This window comes from Rutidosis leptorrhynchoides, chromosome 4 (genome assembly GCF_046630445.1).
Source record: "Rutidosis leptorrhynchoides isolate AG116_Rl617_1_P2 chromosome 4, CSIRO_AGI_Rlap_v1, whole genome shotgun sequence".
In the NCBI taxonomy this organism is placed as follows: domain Eukaryota; kingdom Viridiplantae; phylum Streptophyta; class Magnoliopsida; order Asterales; family Asteraceae; genus Rutidosis; species Rutidosis leptorrhynchoides.
Window position 1 is genome coordinate 484,685,786 of NC_092336.1, and position 10,685 is coordinate 484,696,470.

At 33.4% G+C, this 10,685-nt stretch overlaps 1 protein-coding gene across 1 annotated transcript; it reads right to left on the minus strand.

The window, feature by feature from the left end:
• Positions 1 to 1,117: 1,117 nt before the first annotated feature.
• Positions 1,118 to 2,958, minus strand: LOC139842357 (uncharacterized). Its single transcript, XM_071832506.1, has 4 exons — positions 2,854 to 2,958; positions 2,433 to 2,688; positions 2,039 to 2,315; positions 1,118 to 1,640 (listed from the first exon to the last, which is right to left on the minus strand). The coding sequence occupies exons 1-4, from the start codon at positions 2,956 to 2,958 to the stop codon at positions 1,118 to 1,120; spliced, it is 1,161 nt and encodes a 386-aa protein (XP_071688607.1).
• Positions 2,959 to 10,685: the final 7,727 nt, after the last annotated feature.

The following is a 10,685-nucleotide window of genomic DNA, read 5'->3' on the forward strand; positions in this document are numbered from 1 at the left end:
TTAAATGGTGATTTTGAGTTCGAGAGTTTTTGCATTTTTGGAAGTGTTGTGCTTTGTTAGCCCGTGGTGCGGCTCCTGGACCCGCGGCGCGGCTTAATACTGAACTCACTGAAAAGGTGCCTTTTCAACCCAAAAGGCACATTTGAACCCCAAACGTTATGGGGTTGTTCCAGGACATTTAAGAGCGGTTTTTACATGTATTTGGACTTGTTTAAGCACAAATACATGGGTATAAACTTCCAAGCTATGTATGGGGTATCATGAAAGGTTGTGACTTTTGGTAAACACCTTTTGACCCATTATAAATATATGGATTCATTTCCATATGAATGGTTAGACACTTTACACAATGTTCCAGATTTTGAACATGTCTAACATACTTTCAACACAAAACTTCCAGATTTATGCAATCTACAATTGCAAGGAACAATTATCTTTTGGTCAAGATGATTGTTCATACTAGTTTTATCCTAATAGTGATTTCGTGTAACCCGTGATCAAGTGGGTCGAAATACTCTATTAAGAAAGTGTTCACACGATTCTAGTATCATTCTGGTTGTTGATTCTTTACCCACTAATCCATATATTCTCCAACAAATATATACACCCGAATTACATATATAGATCCATACGACAACTATGTACAAATGCAAATAGCAGATCATAAAGAAGATAGCTAAAACATGAAAATGGCAATAAGATAACATTTAACCAACTCCAACCCGAGGTGATGTAAAACCACACGAAATAGGACCCGTAAGCCATTGAAGCCAATCAAAACCACATTTCTTTGACCTCTTGGTAATCCACTCAAAACTTTTACATTGAATCTCACTAAGAATCACCGAGCTCGAAGAAAATTTCTTCTCGAAGTCTTTATGGTTTCTATTTTTCCATATCATGTAGCCACACTAATCCACTTAACCGCTAGCCATAGCTTATGTTTTTCTTGTCATGTACAATGGGCTCGCGTCTTTAAAAATTTCATTAATGGATAGGGTTGTAACGTTACCCAAATTCCACCAATGAAAGACTATAACCCATACATCCATTGCACATTTACAAAACACTAGAGCATGTTCGATCGTTTCTAAATCATCATCGCACATCACACACCTCATCGAGTTGAGATCGACATATTTTTGTCAAGCTCAATTCGGGTTGGAATCTGTTTTCTAATTGACCTCCACGTGAATATCTCCACTTTCTTTGGAAATAAATTGTTTCTTACTGTTTCGTAACCTTGTGATGTCATCTGCGAGATTTTTTCATCAATTAATAAAGCAATTTCATAGGTGCTGAAGTTACCACTGTTATGCCATTGCCATTTCCAAGTGTCCTCGCTATTTCCTGAACACTGCAGCTCATTAAGATCATTTTGCAGCTGTTCAAATTTGTCATTTGTTCTACCAGAAACTGCACGCGTCCAGCTCCAAGAAAAAATGGATTCTGAATCCGTTTTAATGATTTTGTCTCCAACTCGAACGTCTTTCACCGCTTCCAATCTATAAAGCCTTGGATATTTGTCTTTCAAACGTTGATCACCAATCCAAAGATCATCCCAAAATAGCGTTTTCCTACCATCTCCAATAATTCTCACAAAAGATTCATTAAAGGGAATGTCAAGATTAGAGATGACACTTCCCACATGAATTATATATGACCAAATAGAACAATGATTGAGGATGTAATTAACCCCAACCCGCCCTCCCGACCATAAATACTTTTAATTATTTTAACCCAAAAAGCATTAATTTCAATCCTAAATCGCCACCACCACTTACTAGCCAAAGCCAAGTTTTTATCTTTTAACGACCCAATATTTAAACCCCCCGACTCATATGGAGCAAGAATATCGTCCCATTTTACCCACACCATTTTATTGTTATCCCTCGACCCGCCTCTAAATAACTTACATCTCATACTCTCTAGAAGGTTGATGGCACAAGAAGGAGCTCAAAAAAGTGAGAAGTAATACAACGGTATGCTTGAGAGAACCGACTTAATAAGAGTTAACCTACCACCGAACGACATAGACCTATTCTTCCACCCCGCAAATCTTTTTTGGAAATTTTTAACCACCGGTTTCCAATCATTCAATTTATTCATTTTTAATCCTACCGATAAACCCAAATACATAATAGGGAATGAGCCCGCCTTACATCCGAAACGGGCTGCAGTTAATTCAACTTCATTTACGTTTACCCCGATGCCATATATTGTGCTTTTTGAATTGTTTATTTTCAGCCCCGAATCCCTTTCAAAACATTCCAAAACATTCATTATATTTTGTACATTCCTCTCTTCCCATTTACCTACAAAAATTGTATCGTCCGCATATTGTAATTGAGAAAGGATGACCTCATTCGAACCGATATGAACCCCTTTAAATAAATCCCGATTACATGCGACTTTTGTCAACAAGTTTAAACCTTCTCCTGCAATTAAAAACAAGAATGGCGATAACGGGTCTCCTTGCCTTATACCCCTTTCTAATGAAAACTCACGTGTAGGAGAATCATTGACTAAAATTGACATGGATGCTGACTTGAAACACGCCTTTATCCACTTGATCCACTTGGATCCGAACCCCATTAATCTCATTATGTCGGCAAGATAATTCCAATTGACACTATCAAATGCCTTTTCGAAATTCGCTTTAAAAACAAAACTTTTGCACTTCTTTTTCTTTAATTCGTTCATAGCCTCATTTAACACTAACACACCATCAAGAATCTATATACCTTTGATGAATGCACTTTGTTCCGTTCCGATCACTTTCGAGATAATGTTTTTCAACCTATTAGCTAGAATTTTTGAAACTATCTTGTAAAATGAACCTATCAAGCTTACCGGCCTATAATCACCAAGAGTAATCGAGTCTTTCTTTTTTGGAATTAACGTGACGAATGAGGCATTGCACCCTTTAGAAATCTCCTCTTTTTCCCAAAACCACATTACCGCTTTAACATCACCCTTTATCAACGACCAATACCTTTTTAAAAAATTTGAACTTGAACCCATCCGGACCCTGAGCATTCGACCCCCAGCAATTTTTAATCGACTGAAGTATTTCTTCTTCCAAAAATGAAGCTTCTAACTTCGAAGCTTCTTCATCAGTTAGTTTTACCGAAACCTGCCCATGGGACCTAGGCCTATTCGAATTAGACTCAGCATATAATGATTTGTAAAATAAAAAAACTTCATCTTTAATCACTTCCGGTTCTTCTTGCCACGCACCGTTGATATTAAGGTGATATCGGCTAAAAAGTCACGTTTTCACGGTAATGACCCGGAATTTTCTGACCAAATTATACTTATGAGATTAATATTTATATAAATTAAACCATACCAACATGATAAGCAATCCAAATTGTTGAGACTTGTGTTTTTGAAAAGAGTTTTACACAACGTTTGACCGTCCAATATGACCGATGATATCACGAACTATATAACATACGATAATTATACGTTTGTATTTATATATATTTAACATAATCTAAGGATAGTTTAACATCTCATTGTGTACTAATGACAATAAGTTATAAGTATATTTTGAAACTACTAACTTAAGTTTTCAAAACGATAACTATACGTAACATTCTTTGATATATATACTTATAATCTATAATGCTTATACATGTATCGTATATATAATGTATTTAATCACTTTTTAAGGACTCAAATACATAAAACAATATAAGTATATTCACAAAAGATAGCTATATTTGAATTCTCGTTTCGTTTCCTCAAGATTTCTATACGTATATCTAGGGTCTATGTACCCGTATCATACCCAGCTTCTATACGTATTTACTATTGGTATATACACATCAAATCAACATCCTAATCAACATTATTACTGCCCTAGATATGAGGTAACTAGGATTTGTCAAGTAGTATGAATTATTAGTAAGAAAACAAAATTAGGAATCATTTTCTTTCTTTATAAACTAAAAACGTTTTTATAAATGAACACAATTTCTTCACTCCATTTTCTCATATCTACACCCTCATTTATCTCTTAAAATACTCCTAACTTCATACTTGATCAACTCCAAGCATTTTTCCCATCATTTAGCTTCAATTACAAGCCTTAAACACCATAAGAAAACTCTTTCAAGAACATATCAAAATAACCACCCATTTGAAGAAGTTTACTTCCAAACTTTTGATCTAACTCCACCACTCTTTGATTCCAAGATTATTTCTTATCTTTTGCAGTAACTTTGTCCAAATAACTTGAGGTAGTAACCTTGTTCATAATCTTATTCAATTCATATTCATATAGCTATCTTATTTTGTGGTATAAAATTTTAACAACAAGAACATAGTTTGAATGATTTCAAACTTGTTCGCAAACTAAATAGATCCTTCTAACTTGACTTTTAAAACAATTCAAGACCTGTAATATATCATAATTATATGCTAACCTAACAAGATATAACTTGGTTTTACAAAGAACATCTTAAAAATTGAATCTACGTCGTCAGAGTGCAACCGGGGGCTGTTTTGGGTTGGATAATTAAAAACCATCTTGAACTTTGAATTGGAAGTTCATGTTCTGGAAATATGATATTTCTTATGAATATGTTAACACATAAAAATTTCATGGTTTAACTCAAAGTGTATGTATTTTTAGAAAAATGATCATTAAATGTTGTTTTTATGATGGAAAATGATCACTTTCATAAGTTTCACCAAAGTTTGACCTATAACCTATGATTTTGAATACAAACTAAGGTATTTTCAGTTCATATTCTTAAAATTTGACTCGATCCAAGGAAGTGGCAAGTTGAACCAACAAAAACGGAGTTGTAATGAAGAAACTACGACTAAAACAAGATTGAGTATCCGAAGCTAGTTTAGCTACGAAAATATTTGGAGAAAAAGTAAATTAATCATATCTTTTCTAATTAATATGATATTTTATATATAATTACTTATGATTTAATTTTATATATTTCAGGACCACCCTTAAACAACACGAGAAGATTAATCATAAGACCTCATGATTGTACGCAACACGGTACTTTATGTATGCAACACGTCATTTGACAACATGGTACCATGGGTCGAGATTAATTCTGATCAATACGAATACGATGGGGTATTTATTTATTTTATTTAAGCAACTAATTGTGGACCACTAACATCGGACTGCTAACCACGGACTAAGAAAATATTAAAAGTATATATATATATATATATATATATATATATATATATATATATATATATATATATATATATATATATATATATATATATATATATATATATATATATATATATATATATATATGTAACGATTATTTAAAAAGAAAATATGTTGATATATTATATATATGGTTAGGTTTGTGATATCTATCGGAGACCAAGTCGAATTAAATACCTTCAAGGCAAAAGTGAGTTTCATTTGCTCCCCTTTTTAATTGCTTTTGCAATATATATTTTTGGGCTGAGAATACATGCGCTGCTTTTATAAATGTTTACAAAATAGACACAAGTACTTAAAAATATATTCTACGTTGAGTTGTACCACTGGCATATTTCCCTGTAGCTTGGTAACTACTATTTACATGGGTATTGTAAACGCGAATCCTGTTGATAGATCTATCGGGCCTGACAACCCCAACTGGACTGGACGACCAGTATTCAACGGTTGCACAGTACTTCGTTTTGGTGACTACACTTGGTACGGTGTAGTGAGATTTCATAATAAAGGGAATATGCGACGTTGATTAAATGTTAAGTATGGTTACCATGTGCTCAACCACTTAGAATGCTTTACATACACTTGCGAGTGTATTATGTTTATGATTATGAAATCTTGTGGTCCATTAACATATTGAAATGATTGTTATGATAAACCTATGAACTCACCAACCTTTTGGTTGACACTTTAAAGCATGTTTATTCTCAGGTACGAATTAAGTCTTCCGCTGTGCATTTGCTCATTATAAGGACATTACTTGGAGCCGATCATTGCAATGGGACCAAATGTTGATGACTTCGTCCTGGTGGATTAGGACGGGTCCTTTCAGTTGGTATCAGAGCGGTGGTCGTAGCGAACCAGGTCTTGCATTAGTGTGTCTAACTAGTAGTTGTTAGGATGTTAATGAGTCTGGACTTCGACCGTGTCTACATGTCAAAAGTTTTGCTTATCATTTCTAGTCGGAAATCATCTGCTTATCATCCTTATGAAATTACCTGCTTATCATTCATAAGTCTAGACACGTTTTACTGCATTTACTGCATTGATAGTGTATAGACGAATTCTTATCTTAGCATATCTGTTATTGCGAACTTTGACTGATATCTTTTCAAAGATTCTTGGTAATTTATGGGATTTTGGTATTATATATACATATGTAAATTATGTATTGAAGAGTACCAAATCTAACTCCTATAATCTATTCCATACCAAAAATTCATTTTCCCCATTATACAAGATGGATTCCGCATCTAGTTCGAATTCTTCAGATTCCGACAGTTATGCCGATATGGATTTCCATTCGGGCTCCGAAAGCAGCGTCACCGGAATGGATCAACCAATTTCCCATCATCTATTCTGGATGAATTGGGGATGGGTTCATAATATACTAAATCACTGGAGACAAGAAGAAGGTGATCCATTCCATCCACCAAATTGCCCTCTTAGCGATGAACCTGAAGCACTTACCGGCAAACCTATTCGAAACACCATTTTCTCTCTCATTTCTAGAGTATCTCGTCACGATTATATACTATCCCATATTACAAATCTTGTTCATTCGCTCGCTCCAACTGCCAATCATCCCGGTGTACTAGCAGAAGTTAACGAACTTCGCGCTCGCGTGACGGGTTTGGAGAACATGGTGCGAAGGTTGCAAACACCAGCAGCAGCACCAGCAGCATAATCAGCACCACCATCAATAACATCAACAATACCATCATCACCACTAACAAACAACAACCGCATCACATGTCTCGACATCATAATCTGTCCCACAAACATCAACATCATACGCACCATAGATACCAAGGAGTACCAACAATAATGAATGATGAAGTATTGATCCATAACTTCATTGATATTCTACGAAGAATATGTGGTTTCAAAAAGTTTTAGAGATTTATTATTCTAGCTCAAACCGAAAAGTAAATGAGATTTATATCATATTAACTCATTAAATTCATGATTTCATCTGAAGAAAATATATATGTATATATGTTTTCATAAAGATTGTAATTAAAAGTTCTTTTGTACAAAATATTAATGGTGAATTTTTTTTTAACGGGTAGGTAATACCCGAGGAATAATTAGATTTCATCTTAATAAGTTACATTGTACATTCGTCGAAGCTGATTCAACAGTCATTTACTATCCTACTTACAACCACCGATATACGTATCCGTTCACCGCAGAATAACCATTTTCATTCAATTTCATATTTGGATTTTGACTTCCCAGAATCCAACAAGTGGAATATGAAGAAAACATATGACAAAATAAAATCTGTTAGAATAAACAAATTAACTATGAAAAATTTTATTAAGAATCCACGCTAACTGTTCCAGCTAACTGTTCCTAGCTAACTGATTACATTTTATTTATCGCAGTTTATTTATCGCAATTTAATTATCGCACTTTTATTTATCGTCATTTAATTTCTGTAATTATTTTACGCACTTTAAATATCGGGACACGTATACAATGTTTTGACATATCATATCGACGCATCAATATATATTATTTGGAATCACCATAGACACTCTATATGCAGTAATGATCGAGTTCTCTATACAGGGTTGAGGTTGATTCTACAATAATATATATAGTTTGAGTTGTGATCGAGTCTGAGACGTATACGAGTCACGACAAGTATTAATTAATTCGTATATTATATATTAAACTATATATGAATTATTGGACTGTTACTGTGGACTATCGACTGTGGACTAATGACATTGGACAATTAAAATGAATTAAAATATTGATTATAACATATGAAACTAAACATTTCTTCAAGATTGCCACTTGATTTCATCTTAAACCTCATTGTATCTCGACGATTACAATCAGCGTTCAAATCTATCATGATTCTTAAAAACACCTCAATCAAGAGGATAAACCAACCGCACTTCATCTACGGAAGAAAAGATTGATGCATATAGTTATGCACCTGAAAAACCCTCGAAAACTGAGTAAATGTTTGACACGTATCTGTTCTAGTTCCTTTGACATTGTTATTACCGAAGATCGTTTTGCAATCCCTTTCCAAAGTAGCTAATTTTGTCACAGCACCAGCAAGTCAACTCCGACTTTTCATCCGAAACAACTTTATTATAACCGCGATATATATGCGTACTCTTTATTGTTACTGGGGAACCTTTTATATTCCACAATATTACCATCAGCGATTAATCATTCTAAAAACACAATTCTCCTGAAACTACCTCGGTTCAATAACCGATAACCCAGATCAGTTAACTTTGAAAATGCTAACGAAGCAGAATGTTGTAGATGATCTTAATGGCCAAAAGTTTGATGATAAAGAAAGGAGTGTTAGGAACGCTCGATAGAAAATTTAGTACCGAAAAGCGGATTATGCGAAACTATGAAGAAAGCCGTGGACAAATCACAAAGAATAAGTTTGCCTTCAAAGAATCCAAATGATTCTGTGCCTGCTGAAATCGTTAGCAAACATCTTATTTCTCATTCTAAACCTTCACAGACAAATCTTCTTCATCATCCATTGATATTAGAAATTCTAAGATATTCTCGTATGTTCTATTATAAATATCCTCCATATTTCTGGCAATATTTTCACAACTATTCTTATCTGAGATCATTTATCTCTCCGTAATATCTGCAACATAAAAGAAAATGTGTTAGTTTCTAAATTCTGAAACCTTCGAGTTTAAAATATGAATGTTTTGAAGTAGTGTTGGGAACTGAAGCATGGATTAGTATAATATAATGACACTTGATCAATGTCATTATATTACAGTAAGTCATACTGAGTTTCTAATGAAGCATGATGATTCATAGTACCGTCATCATGTGCCATTTACACGACTCTTACATTCTATCTAATCTCTAAACATATCAAGAGAATATTTTTCTGGATGACTCGGTCTTCTCCAGGGTATTATGGTAATTTAACAAATCAAAATCGTTCTATTACCATTTTCTTCTTAGAGCATTAGCTATGTTCATTCTGAATTTCATATCTACGAATTCCGAACCATTACTCGCTTGACTTGAAGTCGGGAAGAGAAAACGAAAGCATGAAGCTCCGAAAATAATGAAGAATATAAACTCCGATAATAACCCCGAAATTACAAACCGTGTATATCGATGCAGATAGCAATATAGAGACACAGGAGAATTAGAAACACTATAAACACAAGAGTATAGTAGAAGTAAATAGATTTTTCTGGTGGTAGATGAAAAAGAAGAATGACAGATATAAAAGTTAGGAGTATATCAAGAATCAGGACTGGATGGAGCATATTGATGAATGCTTTAAACTAAGAATCAAGGGAGAAAGAATAGAAGGTGTGAGTCGTGGAAAATAAGGAAACGAAGGTTTTGAATTTATAGTGAAATATCCGACAGAGCAATCGAAACAGATTATTGCATATAATCAAAGAAGATCCTGATTTCCTTAATCACCAAAGAACCAAATCTTATTACGTAAGATTCTCTTTAAATCCCTTAAATCCCGGAAATCAATCATAACTACGTCATACTTAAGACGAATATATTTTACTCATCTCACTCTTTTACGATAGTCTCATTTATATTCTTCGCATAATCGAATCTTTTTATCTACATTACTCAATGATGATAAAACTCCATTATCACCTTATATTTGTCATGAAAACCTTCTTATTATTATCCATAACAACCTCTATCAAATTTCGGGGACGAAATTTCTTTAATGGGTAGGTACTGTAATGACCCGGAATTTTTTGACCAAATTATACTTATGAGATTAATATTTACATAAATTAAACCATACCAACATGATAAGCAATCCAAATTGTTGAGACTTGTGTTTTTGAAAAGAGTTTTACACAACGTTTGACCGTCCAATATGACCGATGATATCACGAACTATATAACATACGATAATTATACGTTTGTATTTATATATATTTAACATGATCTAAGGATGGTTTAACATCTCATTATGTACTAATGACAATGAGTTATAAGTATATTTTGAAACTACTAACTTAAGTTTTCAAAACGATAACTATACGTAACATTCTTTGATATATATACTTATAATCTATAATGCTTATACATGTATCATATATATAATGTATTTAATCACTTTTTAAGGACTTAAATACATAAAACAATATAAGTATATTCACAAAAGATAGCTATATTTGAATTCTCGTTCCGTTTCCTCAAGATTTCTATACGTATATCTAGGGTCTATGTACCCGTATCATACCCAGCTTCTATACGTATTTACTATTGGTATATACACATCAAATCAACATCCTAATCAACATTATTACTGCCCTAGATATGAGGTAACTAGGATTTGTCAAGTAGTATGAATTATTAGTAAGAAAACAAAATTAGGAATCCTTTTCTTTCTTTATAAACTAAAAACGTTTTTATAAATGAACACAATTTCTTCACTCCATTTTCTCATATCTACACCCTCATTTATCTC

Excerpts from the sequence above, each read along its gene's own strand:
- LOC139842357 (XM_071832506.1), bottom strand. The coding sequence starts at position 2,958 with ATGTGGTTTTGGGAAAAAGAGGAGATTTCTAAAGGGTGCAATGCCTCA. Across the intron at positions 2,689-2,853 it reads CTCTTGGTGATTATAGGCCG|AAAAAGAAGTGCAAAAGTTT; the intron begins GTAAGCTTGATA and ends AACGAATTAAAG. Across the intron at positions 2,316-2,432 it reads GTTTTTAATTGCAGGAGAAG|GTAAATGGGAAGAGAGGAAT; the intron begins GTTTAAACTTGT and ends CAATTTTTGTAG.